The sequence below is a fragment of the Dermochelys coriacea genome, chromosome 11, assembly GCF_009764565.3.
Source record: "Dermochelys coriacea isolate rDerCor1 chromosome 11, rDerCor1.pri.v4, whole genome shotgun sequence".
In the NCBI taxonomy this organism is placed as follows: Eukaryota; Metazoa; Chordata; order Testudines; family Dermochelyidae; genus Dermochelys; species Dermochelys coriacea.
In genome coordinates this window covers 37,244,347-37,264,085 of record NC_050078.2, presented here as the reverse complement: position 1 = coordinate 37,264,085, position 19,739 = coordinate 37,244,347, and the positions used below count along the sequence as shown (strand labels likewise).

The 19,739-nt window shown below is 37.7% G+C and overlaps 1 protein-coding gene across 8 annotated transcripts in view; it reads left to right on the top strand.

Annotated features, from left to right (window-relative positions):
• LOC119863438 (sodium channel protein type 1 subunit alpha) overlaps positions 1-19,739 on the top strand; it is a 188,885-nt gene that overhangs the window by 133,121 nt on the left and 36,025 nt on the right. For all 8 annotated transcript variants that reach the window (XM_038421912.2, XM_038421916.2, XM_038421911.2 and 5 more), the window contains 3 exons: positions 1,563-1,717; positions 2,644-2,817; positions 10,898-11,020. In XM_038421912.2, the coding sequence (XP_038277840.1) occupies positions 1,563-1,717; positions 2,644-2,817; positions 10,898-11,020 (452 nt within the window). The remainder of the gene's footprint in view (positions 1-1,562; positions 1,718-2,643; positions 2,818-10,897; positions 11,021-19,739) is intronic.

The following is a 19,739-nucleotide window of genomic DNA, read 5'->3' as shown; positions in this document are numbered from 1 at the left end:
AAATGAACTTCCTCCAGTACCTTATCAGCATTAACTCACCAGACCATGTTGTGAGCTCTTCAGGGCATGGATCATGTCTTACATTTGTCCCTGATCCTTACTAGAACATCTAAATGCTACTGGAATGTAAATAATGTATTACAATAACTTATGTCCACATATAAGTGCATTAAAAATATAAACCTGCTTGAAGTTTGACTGTATATTTGTACTAATTGTATTTAATTTGGCTTCTAAATTCCTTGTGGGAGGGACCATGTCTTCATATGTTTGTATAGAACTGAGCACACATTCAGCTCTCAGTAAACTAGACATACAGTAACTCCTCACTTAAAGTCATCCCGGTTAACTTTGTTTCATTGTTACATTGCTGATCAATTAGAGAACATGCTCGTTTAAAGTTGCACAATACTCCCTTATAACATTGTTCAGCAGCCGCCTGCTTTGTCCACTGCTTGCAGAAAGAGCAGCCCATTGGAGCTAGCTAGTGGGGGCTTGGAACCAGGATGCACCGGCAGCACCCCCCCCCAGCCTTTCCATCAGCTCCCCACTCCCTGGTCAGCTGCCTAGCAGGCTATCAATTGCCGGGCAGTTCAGCTGTCCCTCCCCCCACTGCTCTGTGCTGCTCCTGCCCTCTGCCTTGGAGCTGTTCCCAGGAGCTTCCTGCTTGCTGTTTAAGAGGAAAAGAGGGGTGCTAATGTAGGGTGTCCCCCTGCCCCCCACTCCTTTACCCCATCGGGCAATCTCCAAAGAGGAGGGCAGGGATACGACAAGCCCTCAGGACAGAGGGAGCTTGCTGGCAGCAGCTGCTGTCTCAGCTTGCTGATCTATGTAAAAAGGAAGTGTACTTAGAATGGGGTCAGTGTACTTAAAGGGGCAATGCATATCTCTCTCACACACATGGTGTGTGTCTCTGTCATGCTAAGTCCCCTCTCTCCATTCCTTGTAGAGTGTGAGACTACATTAACAACAACGTGTTAACCCTTGAGGGCTCAGCCGAGTGCTAGTTCATCATTTAGCAGTAAGACATTCCCTGGAAAATATCCCACCCTCTTCCACCCTCTAACTTCACCACCTCAACCAAGCTTCATAATCATCATTGCTGTGTACAGTATTAAATTGTTTGTTTAAAACTTTGTGTGTGTGTGTGTATATATATATATTTGTCTTTTCTCTGGCAAAAAATTTTTCCCTGGAACCTAACCCACCACCTCCACCCCCTCGATTTACATTAATACTTATGGGGAAATTGGATTTGCTTAACATCATTTCGCTTAAAGTAGCATCTTTCAGGAACATAACTACAGCATTAAGCGAGGAGTTACTGCACTTTCCCATTCTTTCATTTGATTTTAAATACCAGTTGTCTTATTAACCACATTTAATTTTACTTCTTGAAAAATGGGCTTTGAAAGTGTATTTATCAGAGTTTAGATTTTCTTATAGCCATAAAGTACATGGAAATATAATGGCTGTACCATTAGTCAAATAAATAATCAGACATTATCTCCTTAAGAATCACTTCTCTATTTTGCCTTCTCAAAATGTATGTTGTTTTACAGACTGTGTACGAAGGTTCAAGTGCTGTCAAGTCAGCTTAGAAGAGGGGAGAGGAAAACAATGGTGGAATCTTAGGAAAACCTGCTTCAAGATAGTTGAACACAACTGGTTTGAGACTTTCATTGTCTTTATGATTCTCCTTAGTAGTGGTGCTCTGGTGAGTGAAGCATGAAATAAGTGTAATGTTTCTGTGGGAAAATATTTTAAAATGTGGTTTAGCAAAAATAGTTTTTAGCATAGATTTCAGAGTAGCAGCCGTGTTAGTCTGTATCTGCAAAAAGAAAAGGAGGTCTTGTGGCACCTTAGAGACTAACAAATTTATTTGAGCATAAGCTTTTGTGAGCTACAGCTTATTCATCGGATAAAAAAACAAATGTGTTATCTTTAAACAGTGAGAGCCAAATGATGGTCACACTAGTGTTAACGCTTTGAATGTGAAAAGGGGGCAAAAGGAGTCCGCTTTCCACAGCATAGCCACATAGGTACAGTCATCATTCAGTGTTTGGACTAGGGAGTTCAAGAAGGTATTACTGAGACAGGTGGGCTGGGGACCATCGAGTTGCAAACATAGTGCAATATATGGAGAAAGAAAAACATAATTAATGTATGATTTATTTTGGCTTGCTTTCTCCCCCAGTTTGTGTTAAATATCTTTGAAGATCTAGCCCATGGTCTTTTTGTGTCATAGTTTCCCCATCTGAAAAATGGGGATAATAGATAATAGCACTTCCCTACCTCAGAGGGGTACTGTGAAGATAAATTCATTATTGACTGTGAGGCAATCAGACACTATAGTAATCAGGGCCATATAAAGACCATAGATAAATGAATCAACAGATAAGAATGAAACCTAATAGGCTGCATTCTATATGATTTACCTATGGACAAATACAGTTCCACAGTTAACTCAGTACACAACCCTGTTTTTAATCTGAGAAAGAAAAGTAGAAGAAAACTAAGGCCCCCCGACTTTGTATTTAGGGAGAGAATATTTGGTTTTTTTATTTTCTTTATCTTTGCAACCTAAACTACATACTATAACATTACTGAACCCTAAACACATTTGAATATTTTTGTTTTTAGGCTTTTGAAGACATATATATAGAGCAGCGCAAGACTATCAAGACCATGCTGGAATATGCTGACAAGGTCTTCACGTACATCTTCATTCTGGAAATGCTGCTCAAGTGGGTGGCATATGGCTATCAAACATACTTCACTAATGCTTGGTGTTGGCTGGACTTCCTAATTGTTGATGTATGTGATATATTTTCTAAGTATTAATTTATATTTCTTTTACTTTCTCCTTTTTATAGAACTCATTAACATAATATTTATACTCTTGATATTAGCGATGCCAAAATAATTTATATTTAATAAGCAAAGTATAGTAGTCAAAAATTCTTTAAAAGTCACATAGGAACTCAAGATTTGACTAGAATCCTGTAGTTCTTCAAAGCTGTCCAGATATATTCCACTCTCGGTGCATGTGTGTTCCATGTGACCAAGGTCGAATCAGCTGGCCAGTAATGTCAGTTGGGACTGTGCATGCACCCTCAGGGCTGGTCTACATTACCGCTTAAGGCAATGTAACTTGCATCATTCAGGGATGTGAAAAAGACATTCCCCCAAGCATTTTAAGTTACATCAACCTAAGCACTATCCACACCACACTATGTCAGTGGGAGACGCTCTCCCGTTGACATAGTTTCCACCTCTTGCGGTGCTGGAGTAATTATGCCAACTGGACAGTGCTCTCCCATCGGTATAGCGCATCTTCACCAGACATGCTACAGCTGCATTGGTGCAGCTTTGCTGATGTAGTGCGGTAGTGTAGACTTGCCCTAAAAGTCCTTGTGCGTCTGACCAATGGCATAAAAGATGGAGGAGCAGCTTCTGCCACTCAGTTACTTTTTACTGCATAGGGCTGCAAAACGGAACTCCTCAGTGTCTGCGAACTCTTGCACCTTTTTCCTAAAAATTTGTGTAAATATTTGTATTTGATAGAGTGTGTAGGTTTAATGTGCTAGGATAGCTTGCCCATTGGTAATTTGTTCATAGAGAACAATTTTGTTGTATTTTTGACAAGAGAAGAATTTTCTCAGTACCATGACTTAGCCATGTCTGAGCCTAAATTCCCAGGATTTAAGAGCAGAATGATGACCTAAATGCCTTTTCTATCTCAGGAAGAGTCATATCCCCAATAAATGCTCTATTTGTAAGTCCTATTCCAAAGGGACTCAAGAGGGAAAAGAAGAGCACCTTAAGCTATTCTTGTTGACTGTTTCATGCAGGTAGTTTAGACCATTGTGGGTCAGCAGTCGTCTCCCGAACCCCATCTTCTAAGACTGCCATGACTACTGATTGATATAGGACTGAGTGATCCTCAGAGAAAGAAGGAGCATTGCTTCTCTGGAAAAATAAGGACATATTCATATTGGAAATCCCAATGAAAATAAGTCACCTCCTCGTTTCCATTTGAGGGGATCTTCATGGCCCGAACCATGTACTGGAGCACTGAGGGAACCCAGTACATACAACATCCTTGGCACAGCCTCAAGGATCAAGACTGATTGGGTTGAGTACTAAGTCCATAGTACTGATTTCTGCCCCAGGTCTGCTCACTTTGGTGTCAATCCCTTTGGCATCAGTTTTTACAGTACTGCTCATCTTGATACTGGCTAGTTTGGGACTAGAAGTTCAGAAGTTCAGAATAGATTATCACAGTGGTTCCTTTACAATGTGTGAATCTGTGGGCATGTCTAAATTGTCCTGTTTTCAGTGTCCAGGTGGGGGAGTTACAGTGCAGGACTTCGGTGCACACTGCTATTCACACTCCCTTAGTCCGAACTGAAGGGCAGTGTAAACATGCCCTATGTGTCTCCACTGCTTTCTATTGTGCTGAATATTCCCCCCATGAAACTAACTATGACCGCTATGGTGGTACCAACTGCCTCTGCAGAACCAGCTAACACTGCTGTGATGCATTCAGGTACCCCAGATAGGGTAGCCTCTCTTCTGGATAAGAAATGTTCCTTCTCCTCGTGTGATTCCCAACAAAAATCGTGATGGATCACCAATATATTCCACAAGAGCCCCTTATGAATCAGAAAGAGGATTGAGAGCTTCCTGCATAACCCAGTCATATAGGGGTTATCTAAACGGGCATATGTCTTAGCACCATCCTCCCTAACCCCCCCAGGTCCTTATCTATATAATAGTCATGGCCCTATTGGACCCTTTGGGGCTCATACGACATGAGACAACCTTCATCGGTACAACTTATAGATTCATAGATATTAAGGCCAGAAGGGACCATTATGATCATCTAGTCTGACCTTCTGCACAATGCAGGCCACAGAGTCTCACCCACCCACTCCTGCAATAAACCTCTCACCTATGTCTGAACTATTGAAGTCCTCAAATCAGGGTAACAACCTCCTCCCTTGCGTCCTCCCAGATACTTGTCTCAGGTGGCAATTCATTAGCCTGAATCACTAGAACTGTCTTAAGAGAAGCACTCTCAAATGGAGAAACAAACCATACCAGCTGTTATATCTTCTTCATCCCTGGACGAGGCAGTTGTTCCATCTACAGTACCATGTCACCCAGATGATTACAGGAACTTTCAAGAGTTGCTCAGATGTATAGCTGTTTCTCTAGAAATCCCAGTGATGATGGTAGAAGACAGTTCCAAAGACATTTAAACATACTCCATACCTCTTTACATGGTTGTCTGGCATTATCTATTAATGAAGCCTTATTAGAGCCAGTAAAGTTTATCTGGCAGACCCTAGCATCAGTAACACTGACCTTTAAGGAGACAGGTAAGAGGTAGCAGGTCCCATCCACCAGCTTTGAGTAACCTGTTCACTTATCCAATATTTGGCTCATTGGTAGTTACAGCAGCTAATGAAAGAAACAGACAACAACTGAAAATGGCACTGAAAGATAAATTGTTTCTTCCACCAAAACCCTTACCTCTCCCGTCAGATTTAATATCTCAGGGACATCCTCTGTTAGGATCCGATCTCTCTCCACCTCACAGCCTGGTTACTGGTTGGTTGTCAGAGATAGAGAAATCGTGTTCTTCTAATGTCCAAATTATCTTGATCCAAAGTAAAAATTATTCTATCAGAATAGTTTGTTGCCAAGTAGAAAAGGTTTATGATTTGGGCTGAACAGCCTCAGTTATCCTATACAGACTCCCAGATCCCAACTATTCTGGACATTTGCAGTCTTTAAAGAGCTCAAGACTTTCTGTGTCTCTTTTCGAGTGTCCTTGGCAGACATCTCTGCATATCTCCCTCCCATCCAGAACTACACAGTCTCCCACCCAACTGTGACCAGATTCCCAAAGGGCTTTATACATGTTTTTTCCCCTCAGGTAAAGGGCCTCCTCTGTTCTTGGATCTTAATGTTGTCCTGACAGGCTCCCTTTGAGCGCATGACAACTTGCTCCCTATTTCATATGTCTCAGAAGACAGCTTTCTTAGTTGCAATTACATTAGTCCAAAGACTAGGGGGAATACAAGTTCTTATGGCAGACCCTCCAGATACGGTATTCCATAGGGGCAAGGATACCCTTAGGTCCCATCCCAACTTCTTATCTAAGATAGTAACAGTTTTTCACATGAACCAAATGATCCATATACCAGTTTCCTTCCTGAAACCACATTCTAATCAGGAAGAGGCCAGATAAGATACTCTGAATGTCCTTAGGGCATTATCATTCTAACTGGATAGAACCAAGCCATTTTGAGTTTCCCCAAGACTCTTTGTTGCATTTGCAGACAGATTGAAGGCCTAGGCCATATCAACCCAGAGACTTTCTAAATTATGTCTGCCTGCCTTAAATCCTGTTATGAGTTATCCAGTTTAGATCCCTCCAGTGTATCCTCCTCCCTTATATCGCATCATTGCTTGTGAGTCACCAAGAGTAGAATATATATGCACAAACACTCAAAGAAAAAGAAACTGTTACTTACCTTACACTAACTGTGGTTCTTTGAGGTATGCTGTCAATACGTATTCCATGACCCACCTTCCTTCCATACTACCATGGAGTCTTTTAACCTCTGGATTCTGTACTGGTGAAGGAACAGAGTGGTGGTTGGGGCTGTTTCCCCTTTATGCTCTCAGCACAGGGCATGAGGACACTCATGGTGAATGTACAGCCCCAGGACACTGCTGGGCAAAAGATTCTGATCTCAAACACAAGGGAAGCATGTGCAAATAGAGTAGCATATATATGGACAACATGTCTTGAAGAGTCACAGCTAATGTAAGGTTAGGTAAGTAACCAGTTCTTATTATTATTTAGTTGTATTTTGCTTCTGTCTTTATGATTTTTTCCTACTTTCTGATCTTGTGCAAGTTGATTGGTTAGAATTTGCATTTGTTAATATTTTAATATTTCAACTTTTATTTGATATAATTGCTGTTACATGATCATTTAATTGCATCAATTTATTCTGAGTGCAGACTAATGATTCAGTCATTTATAATGTATATACATCACAGGGAAAAGGAAAATGCAGTCTGAAATGCTCTTTAACACCCTACTGACCATTGAGTAGCATCAAAACCTTTGGATGATGATAGCACATCCACCCAATTCCAAGGGCTATGAAGTAATTGCTTAGGATGTGTACAGCTGCTAAGTGGATTAGGCATGAAGTTACAACATATGAAGGGGCTACATCTTACAGTGTATTAGATTGTGAAATCCTAGATCTCCTCTTGAATTTGTCCAAAATCCTTAATTAGTGCTGTGGGAAAATGAAAGCCTTCTTGACGCATTCCTTACTCAGAGTAAAATGAGATACTGGAGAACACTGAAGCCGTATTGCTGCAATATAGAAGGAAATATTCTACCTCCCATCCCTGCTTGTTGCAATTTTTTTGAATCTGCACAACGTGATATTTTTAATAAAGTTGGTTATGATCATTGTGGGTGAAGTCCTAGCTCCATTGAAGTAAATGGAAGTTTTGCACTGATTTCAGTGGAACAGAACAGAAAAGATGTTAATATGCTTTCCTAAAAATATAAAACATTTGATATCTGAGGTTCCATTGTACAAGCGTCAGCATGTAGCTACAGAGCAGCTATGTAGGGAACAAAGACTACACCTGTAGTACAGGTGCAGCAACTTCAATAAGCCCTTCAGTCCAAATACATCATTGAACTCATGATGTTTGTGATTGAAATTAGGTAAGATGAGTTCACTCTTCCCTTCAAGGGTTGGCTAACTTTTCCAATCCTGCTATGCTATGCTGTATTATGCTATGATGGATCATGGTACAGGAGAGATCTATCCTTTATTTATTGATCCTCTGTTATTTACAGCATTAAATATTAATAGGTTAATTTAATACATTGAAGTACACTAGCCCTCATCCTGCAAGCATATATGTTGCAATTACTCATGAGCTAGTGGTCCTCCAACTGTGCTATTTTAGGACATTGTCACCTAGCACATACACGTAATTCAGCAAAAAAAATTAATTTTAGATTGAAAAATTTTTGTATGTGGGGTAAAAATGTACCCCAAATGTGTTGCACTGCTATCCTGGGTTTTTAGTTCTATGTACAAGTTTGCTTCTAGTGAGAATATCTTGTATTCTAATAGTGGTAAGTATGTCTTCCTCACTAAGAAAGCTGGGATTTTTTTACATAAATGTAATTTGTATATGCTAACTGATAATGCATTTGTGGGGTAATGTTGTACCCCATGAGCATATGTGTTACGATAACTCATGAACTAATGACCATCCAACTAGGTTGTTTTAGGACCGTGCATATGCTAATTGATAATGCCTTGCAGTGACAGTGGTTGCTGCATAGAGTCATCCTATGGTAGAAAGTACTCCAAGGATGCTGGTTCCTTCAAATGTGGGATTGTTAGGTATCCTCAACAGAGTGGACTGATGCTGGGTATCTTTGCCTAACACTCTTAAGATGATTTTCTGTCTAGTTATTGTGCTCCAAACACTGCAGACTCGGGGGACTCTTAAGGGGATTTTTTGTGTTGCACAATTCAAGATGGCGAACAAATGAGCACAATATTCTATTTCTGACCTTGTAAAAATGATTTGTGCTAACAGTGTAGTAGATGATAGTGACTTTGTGCCAGATGGTATTGAGAGTTGCCCTGAGAAAGAAGACCATGTGTCTGTTGATTGTTCATCAAGTTCGTCTTCAGACAATGAGGAGCTTCTATCCGGGCAAGAATGAATATCTAGAATCATGAGCATGAGCTCACAGGACACATGCCTGGAAAGGGGTATGGCAGAAAGGGATACAGGAATAAAATACTATTTCAGTACCATTACCCAAAACTCCTCCCTCAGAACCACTGCACTGATTATGTGCAGGAGGGAGATCAAGCCCACTATTCAGCTTTCCAGCTACTGAAAACACACAAACTGTTAAACAATTTTCTTTAGTATATTTAAACTCTTGCTGTATCTGCGATAGGCCCCCCAGCATGATCTTGAAATCAATTAAGATTTTTTTATTTCAGAAATGTCGGTAAACATTTTACTAATAAGCTTTCCCAGCCTTTTACATTGTTCATGACCAGGGGCAGTGTGTGATGAAAAGTTTGCATTTGATTCTGCAGATGGATCAAAAAGATCTGACAATCTAGGGGTAGATTTCAAAAGAGAGTTCAAACGTTCATTTAAATCATTATTCTGGGGAAACTGATTTGGCTTTGATTCAGGCAGCCTCCATATCAGTCTTTGTATGAGTTAGATCAAAGATCCAAAAGGCTCAGACCATATGGTGGTCATGAATCTCCAGTTCCTTAGAAAATAGTATCTGACTCCCCACAAATCCATCCTCTTCACTAGAAAGGGGGATATAAAATCCATAATTTTAGAGTGAGCAAGGGGAGGGATGGGAGCACTTATGGTGGAGGCAGAGGTACCACATCACCAAGATTTGTGGGCTTACTGATGTGTTTTAACCATTGCTAGTAAATTTAGGTAATTCAGCCCAGCTCCTTCTGCCCTCAGACCACTCTCTCAGACTAGAACCTTTTGCTATGATCTTATTCTAGATACAACCACTTCAAATCTCCCTCCCCCAAAACATTCCCCAATCAGTTCATAACTTCCAGTCAAGTACAAACAATCTACCATTGCCACCACAGGCACCCGGGATTGAAAAGAGGGACCGCAATTGCCCCCATGGAGGCCACACCCCAATCTCCTGATGCCCATCATCTCCAGCACTTCAGGGGGGCTGTTCCAGGAACCCAGTAGCACACAGGAACCAGTCCCAACAATCTGCCACTGCTCACGGCTGGTGGCTCCTCTCACTGCCATACCAGGCAAGTGGCAGGCTCCCCACACAGGACCAGGACTCTGCACTGCTCCCTGGACTCTCTCCCAGTGCTACCACCATCTCGGTAGTGCAGACCCTGTCAGCCCACACATCATTTCTGTCTCCTCTCCCAGGACTTGGGAGTGCAAGCTGGGTCAAGGCTACTACAGACAAGTCTAAAGCTTTGGAAGATAAAACTGGATTTTCAACATATATAATAAAGATCTCTTTCCTCAATCTGTTGCCTTATTGGACTTCTTTATATAATTATAATTTTTGAGAGCTTTATATCATCATTGTTTGAGTACTCTTTTAGCATCTCTTCTCTCTAGAGCATATAAGCCATGATCATGTCAACCTATAGAGCATGGAAAGTGAGCAAGTCAGGGAGAATGAATGGTCAGTGCAAAGAAGTGAATCAGCTGTGGGACTGATCTTTCATACCAATTTACAGAGGATCATTCTTGCTTCATCAGCTATTGATCAATAATATTGTTAATTCCTAACAGATTTCTATCATTTCTCTATTGACTGTGGCTCTCAAATACAATCAAATGGCCATTATCAACACTATAATGGCTCTAAGAATATTATCAAAATTTTAATGTGTGAGAGTAAGATCAGTACCTATACTGACAAACAATGTAGTTACTTTAATTTCCTTTGTAGGGTTTTTTTGTGTGTGAGAATTTTTGTTTTCCTTCAGATCTTAGTGCATCACCAACAAGATATGAGAATACAAAGTATTTATGCTTCCTTGTATCAGCCAGTATTCATTAATGGGTATCTTACGGCATTTTTCCCCTACTTTTCCTTTATGCTACTCCTTCCTTTTTCTCCTACTTCTTTCCTTAATTTAAAAGATTTTCTCCAGGCTACAGAAGTATTTCTGAAGAAAGTGCTCTAACTTAGATTCTTCTTGAGAAGGCTATAACACACATCTATGGGATATATAGTAGTATGTACAAAATGAGTAATTTTTGCTTTTCTGTTTTTTTTATGTAGGTCTCCTTGGTTAGCTTAACAGCGAATGCATTAGGTTACTCGGAACTTGGTGCCATTAAGTCTCTTAGGACACTAAGAGCTTTGAGACCTCTGAGGGCCTTGTCACGATTTGAAGGGATGAGGGTAAGACAAAATGAAAGAACCTGAAATAATGCATGCATAAAAAGAAACAATGCATGCAGAATAAGGAATGACAAATCCATGCAGAAAGGCTGTACTAGCCTCTTATCTACTGAGTATCTAAATGATAAGCAAAAGGCTTTATCAGCTCACCTAAATCCATATGCAATATCATACTTTAGTTGTGTTCATTCCTGTTACTTTACTTTCTAGCCAATCTCAGGAGTTTTTCTTTAAGGATACAGAAATAATCAGAGAAATAAATATATTAACTCAACGGATTTTCTAAAAATGAGTTAAAGATGAGTGGATTTTGTACAATTTGGTGCTGATAAACATACCACAAGGTTTGTACTAGAATCTGATTCAGCACCAGTTTAAAAAAGTACCTTCCGTGTTACAAATTCAGATCTTTCTATTTTCATTAAAAATAAAGCTCCAAATTCAGCTTTGTTGTAACTCTGTTGAAGTTCACTCAATCGCACCAGGGTTGAATTTGGCCCAGTTAGTAGTTTTACATCTATTTCTGTCAGTGGCTGATGGACACATGAGAAAAATATGAATTATTTTTCTGGATTATTTTTCTTGATTAGATAATTATTTATTGTAAAATAACTATTCTGCTGACTCCAGGAAGAATCCAGTTATTCAGTACTAAACACATTATATTTAGTTCCTATTTTGAGTAAGTTAGAATCACTGTTCTCCATCTCACACAAGAAATGGTCTCTTTTTACGTAGCGTTTCCTTTGTCTACTATTTTCTATTCCTTACAGCTGCTGAATACAAACTAGTCCAATGTGCATGTCATTAAAATCTATTTAATTTTAAGAGAATGATTTTTTCACTTCATGGAAACATAAGAGGAAGCAGCTTTCTGATAATGTCAAAATCAGATCTAATCTAGTAAAATAAACAGTTTGCAATGTACTGTCTGAATAATGTTTAGAGATAACTCCACACTAGTATCATGAAATCAAATTCAGATGGTTAGAATTGAGTTCCTCAAATTGTATCACATTACATATCTTTACTTCAGACTTCAGAAAAAACCCCACAACTATTAACTAAAACATGACTAGATTCATGAATTTCAGTTTCACATGACCATGTCTTAATTTAACAAAGTCCTTAAAATTATAAATTTGTGAATTGATAAATTAGCAACATGTAATATGCTAAGAGCTGAGTCAAGTACTGCAGTGTTTATTTTGTCTGCTTGCAGGAAATAGTAAATTTGGGGGGAGAAATTAAACCTCTTTGCTTTCTTGCATTGCTTATACCTACAATGAGCTGTGGCAAAACTGGCTGATTTTTGATTCAGCAAATGTCTTTTTAGTTTTAAGATTTTTCACCACCTTCAAAAAGATGCAGAATATTTCCTGGAAAGGAATTAAATGTATTCCACAAAGCCTTTGTAAATAAGAGACTGTTGACAAATTCTAAAAAATCAGGAGTCAGCTTCTCTGGTGTAAATTGGTGTGGTCCCATTGATTTCAGTGGAACTGTGCCAATTTAAAGAAGAAACTGACATCAGAAATCTAGTTTAGATTATGATCCTATTTTTAGTAATGCCCTCTTTTCTATTTTAGTGAATTGGGAGAGTGAAAATTTCAACAAAAAGTGCTTTTTCAACCTTTTACCAAGTCAGTAAAATCCTAATGAATTCAGTCCGTTCTGATGTATAAATTTCAATGTTCACTAATATTTTTATATGATCTGGTTATAGATTAATTTTGTATTCTCTGTTGCAAATATTCCTTGTGTAGAGGGCTGACACAAGGCCTATGAGCCATTTAGGTAAATATAGGTCTTAAGTGTTCCATAGACTGTGCTGCCCTGTGCACAGGAATGAGTTTTGCCAGAATAAGAACATCTGAAATAGGATTCTGTTGTTGCATTGTATTCTGAGAAGTGTTTAATACTTCAGAACAATGAACTTCAAAAAAACTAACTCCACCCAGATGCTGGAAGGCAAAGTAAAGAATTGCTTTCATTTAAATTAAATCTCAGTCACAGATTTAGGGTTATGTTCACATTTCAATGCATGTAGATTAATGATAACTCCCTGCAAACTAAGGTTTGAATATTTATATTCAAATATTTATTTTAAAACCTATTGCTTTTATGTTAAGCTTTTTATTATTCTTTGTAACATAATGCTCTTGCACTAGTTCTGAATTCATATGGTATTTTAAATGTAGAAAATCAAATATACATTGCTTTGTCTAATTGGTTTAGGTAATAATAACGCATGTGTTTGTATGTAGCTTTAATGAATAAAGCATGTTGTGCCGTGCTTGATTTCTGCATTAGAAAAGTAGTAGCAGACAGAAGAAAACTTTTAAAAATTATCCACACTTTCAGTTTTGCATGTTTTATGCACATTTCTGGCTGATGGCTTTAAACATTTACTGTATTTCAAATTTCCAGTCCAATTTCTCAATATGTAAAATTAAATAACAGTAATTGATGTCTTAAATATACTCCTAAAATTCAATAGATATTTTGGAGATTCCCTTACCAGGGAAATAATGTTGAGGCTTGAACACCTTATTTTTCAAGAGCACTGTAGACTTAAAAGAAAATTGAGAGTATCACATACAACTAAGTTATAAAGCATAACACCAAGTGTTTCTGTCATTACAGATACCTAATTAATAATAAACTATATATTTCTATTTCATATAGGATAATCTTTCAACTTGGATGGGGTGGAGCACTGGTTCCTCCCCTCAGCCCTTTATTATGGGTACTGTATTACCCCCCTTTGCTACCGTTAATCCTTTCACTGTGACTAATTACTATATGGAGTGGGGCCAGAGGGGAGTGTTCTAATTTGAGTGTCCCAATAACATTATTATAGTTGATACTTCCATTCTACACCCCTATTTTAATTGCTTTAACCTTTCCCAAAAAATGCCTTTTGGGATTGAAATTTTTCATGTTTAATCTCAGCATAGAAATAACTTTCTGTGGAAACCTTCGTGAAAATCAGTTTAGGTATTTTGAGTTATTAGAGCTAGTGTTGCAGGATGAGAGTTTGTCAGTGCTTAAGACATTTTTAGATGCTCTTTTTTTCACTTGGCTCTGTTACGAATGGGTTTGAGTGAAACTTCTAATCTGTCGTCTATGTAGTCCTGAAAGAGCGTTTTTGCTTTGCATTGTGTGAAGATATTTGGTTTGCAGTTACGAACATTTTAAAGTGGCATGCAGAGTATGCACAGTACATTACTTTATTTACAGTCAGCACAAAGTGGTATGATTTGAATATTCACAGGTATAGATAATTGTATAGTCAGTCTCTCTATTTTATTTAATTTCATGTTTGCTGGAGTTTTTTAAAATGCATACACTGAAAAAATGGATCAATTCACTGAAAGAACTCATCATGAGCACACCTCACATTTCTAAAACTGAGACATCACGTTAAACGTAACTCATAAAATCATCTTACCCTTCATAGAACAGAAGAGAGAAAGGGGGAAAAACAAGTCAGAAAGTATGATGGAAAGAATTAGGGCCTCTGATGAGATATTGCCAATAGGTCTTGAGATATTTTCAAACTTATCATTATCATCCTACAATCTGGAATTTTTCTTATAGAAGCCTGTCTCTGTAAGAGATGGAAGTTTTCTTTGTTCTTATGAAGATATTCTTAGCAGTTAAAATGCCAATAACAATCGTATGTAATGTTGTCTTTTGTTAATCCTTGAAGTTTAGAAACATTATACAGGAGGCACATCACTGATTTAAAAATATGCATTCATTATCTGAACACAATTATCTGAATACAGCCCTAGAACATAAGTGTGAGATCACCAGATGGATGAGAATATCACTGGAATAGCCCAGAGTCTTCCAGGTTTAATCAGTTTACTTTTGATGGTTCCAGTATGAATGATGCATCAAGTTAAACTGCATTAGCTTTAACTGATATTTTCATCGCCTTTGAGGTCTTTGTATTTTAAGTTTGAACCAATCAACAGTTGTATAAGTTTCCCCTTCCATTAGATTATTATTTGGTTGGAAATCTATCTATCTATATATATGTTGTTGATCAGACAGTTATATCATTTGGGGTTTTTTTTTGAGAAATCTGATCTTATTTACCAACCCAGATTTCTAAACAGTCAACCAGGACCCCAGCATCTTAGGAACCAACTCTTCAATTACAAAAATGTACAAAAATTAACTCTGTCAAGATTCTGTCTGTAAGTCTTCAAAAATCATAAAACGAATATAGTAGTACTCTGTGATCATTCTCATAGCAGCCAGTAATTCTAGTTGACTTTACTATTCGAAGAATGGCTTATAACTGTCTGAAGAAATAACTTACCTAGCTGAATTTGTGCACGTTTCTTATCAGGATTTTTCGTTTGGTTGGATTTTAATGAAAATTCATCGTCATTTTTGAAGATCATAAATTGAAATAAGCATTGTTTTTATTAAATACTTATTGAAACATTGTATGTTTTCTTTTTGCCATTTTTTTAAAATAAAAAGCAAAGAAATTAAGATCAATAAAGCTACGTTAGTGTAATAGTAAGATTATATTTTCACAAAAATTAGGAAATTCTGAGAAATGGTTTCCCCCATCAACTAGTTATTTTGTTTCCTCTTCCGTGTGCATTTACAATAGTGTCTTTCATTACATTATCATATAACTGCAGTCAATTTGACATATTGCTTGGCAGATAATTGGGTAGGAAAGGATGTAGAAAAACCGATTTTTTCTATATTATTCCTTCAGAAAGACTTAATCATGTAATGAGTATGTGTTAAGAAGCAGGGTTAAGGTTGCTCTGGGAACTGTAGGATCTTATTAAATGAAACAGTTTAGTAAAATTCAAAAAGAGATTAGCAAATTATATGAATATAAATAGCATCTGCAGTTGTACTAGCTAAATTAAATATTTACAAGAGCTGTCAGTTCTCATACTTTAAGGCATAAACTGACCACCAGTTGGGATTGGGTAGAAATTTTTCCCATGATAGGGTATTGTACAACATTTTGTGCATTGTGGGATGGAAGGTTTTTGCTTTTCTTTGAAGGTACTAGATACAGGTCACTGCCAGAGGCACGATTCCAGAATACATAGTCCATTGTTCTGGTCCAATAGCATAACAGTTTAGCAAAAATAAAAATGATAAGGAGCAATTGTCCCTTTCTCTGAGACTTTTTCTAGCTTCAACCTTGAGTATCACTGTTATATACATTAACACTCTACTTTTCATCTCCCTCAGCTCATTCTCTGGTCCTTCTGTCTCCCATTTATCTGCCTGTCTTCTCTTTGTTGGCTCTTAATTACCCCTAAAATTTTCTAATACTGAATCTTTTAAACTCTGAGTTCCTACTTCTAGGTAATCAACTTTGTCTCATGTCCCTGGCTCTGCCAATACTTCCCTTAACTCAATGCTAGTTTTACTCCAGAAGCAGAAAATCTTGTTATAAATCTTGTCATCTGACACCGTCGAACTTTCCGTTCCCTAACGCATTTTTGTCTGTGTATCTGCCTATTTCACCTCTGAAACATTGACAGGATTCATTCTTACCTAGATTGCTTTTTTCAAGGTTTTTGCTTATGTCCTAATCATATCCTGTCTCGACTCTTGCATTTTCTTACTTACTTACTTCCTATTTTCTGCACTTCAGGGAATCCAGGACTAGGGGTGGAAGGGTTGATTTGCTAAAATGAGAGTTCATTTCCACTTTTGACCATGAATCAAACTGTCCTGAGCATTTTTCAGACTATGGTTGTATGTTAAATTTTAGCTATATAATTGCAGTTCAAATAGTCCATTAAGATCAGAGTACGTTCACTTGGCATTAAAGTAAAATTATATAGCAAAGATGAGTTAATGAGAACATTAAAGGGAAACAAGGAAATCTCCAGTTCTTATATCATAGCAATATACCTTACCTTATGGGATATGAATTGTGTAAAAGTGGATTTCACCAGATAGCTATAATTATTTTCTTTTTAAAAAAAGTATGTGTATGATGGTTGCCTGATTGGCAGACTAAAACCAGCCATTCATCCACAAATGAAGTGTAGTGTGAACCCTGGCAAGACAGTCGTCCTCACACTGCCCACCAGTGGGCCTCAGTTCTCCTTTAGAGGGAACTACATCTAACAGAGAGAGGAGAGATTGATCTTCATGCCCATTATAAATTAGCTTATGCTGGGAACACCAAAATCATCCTGCACTGTGTAATTTGGCTTTTTTTGGTTCGGGGTCTGATTTAATTAACTTACCTTGCTAATTTTGATGGGTGTGGGCACTCAATCCACTACTGTTAAAACTCCCCTCCAGAATATCCCCTGTTAGAGCATCACAGAGTGCACTTTATACCTGGGAGACTCTAGGACTTTCTCAGTACATTCAGCACTCAGAGTCTCTAGCAGAGATACCCCAGAGCACACCAAATTCAAAACAAGCACCATAGGTTAAACAGCACAAAGATGTTGATACAAAGACTATAGAGTGTTATTTTCTCAAGAATTATCCAGCCAGATAGTAGCAGGGCACAGAGCACATGCACATAGACACAACTATCATGAGTACTGCCAGTGGGAGAGAAATAAGAGAAATTCTTACAAGAAATTCTTCAGGAGGTAGAGGTGGAGGATTACTACACTGATACCTTTTTTTTCCCCCTTATCACTTTCCAACCAGATTATACTTTTCCTCCTGGAAACATTTCATTTTCATCTTCTGTCACCTCCAACTCCAGTTTAACTGCTCTTTTGATACTAAAAACTTTCCATAAACATAGAATCAGAAATAGAGGACTAGGAGGGACCTCAAGAAATCATGTAGTTCATACCCTCATGCTGAGGCAGGACCAAGTATACCTAGAGCATCCTTGACAGGTGTTTGTCTAACCGTTTCTTAAAAACTACCTGTTCCAATACTTGTCTTTACAGTGAGAAAGTTTTTCCTAATATCTTACCTAAATCTCATCTGAGCATAGTATATGCTTCATTACAATCTGTCATATCATTTATCTACCTATTCTCCTACCCATTCCACTCCAGTCAATAGGAAAATTATATAATTGCCTATGTGCTTTTTGAAGAACATGGATTGGCAGCTGAAAAAAGCAACACATCCATCTCCCTCTCTCTCTTCCTTTATTTTTTTTTAAATCCTATTGTAGGATAAAAATGTGGTAGGTTGGATTGCCAGATAAATTCTATATTCTGAGGGGGAGGGGAAAGTAGTTGAAAATAAGATAAACTTTCTTAGCAGTAATTCTTCTTTGAAGATATCTTCTCACAGCATGCTCACTCCCAGTTGGTGTCATGTTTTCAGGGTGAGACAGGGTGGAAGTCTGCGTTTGGGGCTTTCTTCAGTAGTGAAAGTTCACTGTGAGACTCCTACCTTATTCGTCAGGTGTCAGTAGCTGGGAAGATCTCAGTTCCTAGAACACTTTTTTCCTGTTCTCAAATTGTCTAGGAAGCAAGAAGCCCCATAGAACTGAATTATAAAAGTGGCCCATAAAAAGAGTTAATTTTTAAAATATATAGTGTATCCTAAAAAATGGACAAAATATGCATGCTGATGTGTGTGTATGGATGGTCATGTGTAAATTAGGGCTGTCAAGTGATTAAAAAAATTAATTATGATTAATCGTGAGATTAAAAAATTAATCATCAATCGCACTGTTAAACAATAGAATACCATTTATTTAAATATTTTGGATGCTTTCTACATTTTCAAATATATTGATCTAAATTACAACACAGAATACAAAGTGTACAGTGCTCACTTTATATTTATTTTTGATTACAAGTATTTGCACTGTAAAAAAATGAAAGAAATAGTATTTTTCAATTCACCTAATACAAGTGCTGCAGTGCAATTTATTTATCATGAAAGTTGAATTAACAAATGTAGAATTATGTACAAAAAAACTGCATTCAAAAATAAAACAATGTAAAATTTTAGAGCCTGCAAGTCCAAAAATACTATTTCTTTTGTTTATCATTTTTATAGTGCAAATATCTGTAATAAAAATATACACTTTGATTTCAATTACAACGCAGAATACAATATGTATGAAAATGTAGAAAAACATCCAAAATATGTAATAAATTTCAAAATTGTGATTAATTGCGATTAATTTTTTTAATCACAATTTTTGAGTTAATTGCATGAGTTAAATGCGATTAATAGATAGGCCTGGTGTAAAACATTTGTATTCAGGCTGAACTGCCAGTGGAAGGGCAATGTTTGTGAGGGTCATGGCATAGCAATATCTTTTCTTGAGTTTCAATTGATATAACTCACTGAGGAACTTCATTCCACAAACTCTACCCCATATCCTACCTGGTTGGTGGCAGCCAGTGAGGAACAATTAAGCCCACTTCTGGTGGAGATTGCCAGCACTTCATTGGGAGTATGGGGGGGAGACAGGTTGCTGGTTACCCTTAAAGAAGCCAGGCATGGGTGTTACAAGAATATATCATTTGATGTTGCCAACCTGACCAATTATAATCCGGTATCTAACTGGCCAGTTTTACATAAGATAATTTAAAAGGTTGTTGAAAAATGACTCTCAATATCTAGATCCTTGGATTTCCGTTTTCCTTGTCAATCTGGGTCCAGGCCTGGGTACCGTAATGTATCGGTCGCATTGGTGCATGATGTCCTGGAAATAGATGAAGATCCTGTGTCTGTACTGATATTATTAGCTCTGCCTGCTGCTTTTGAT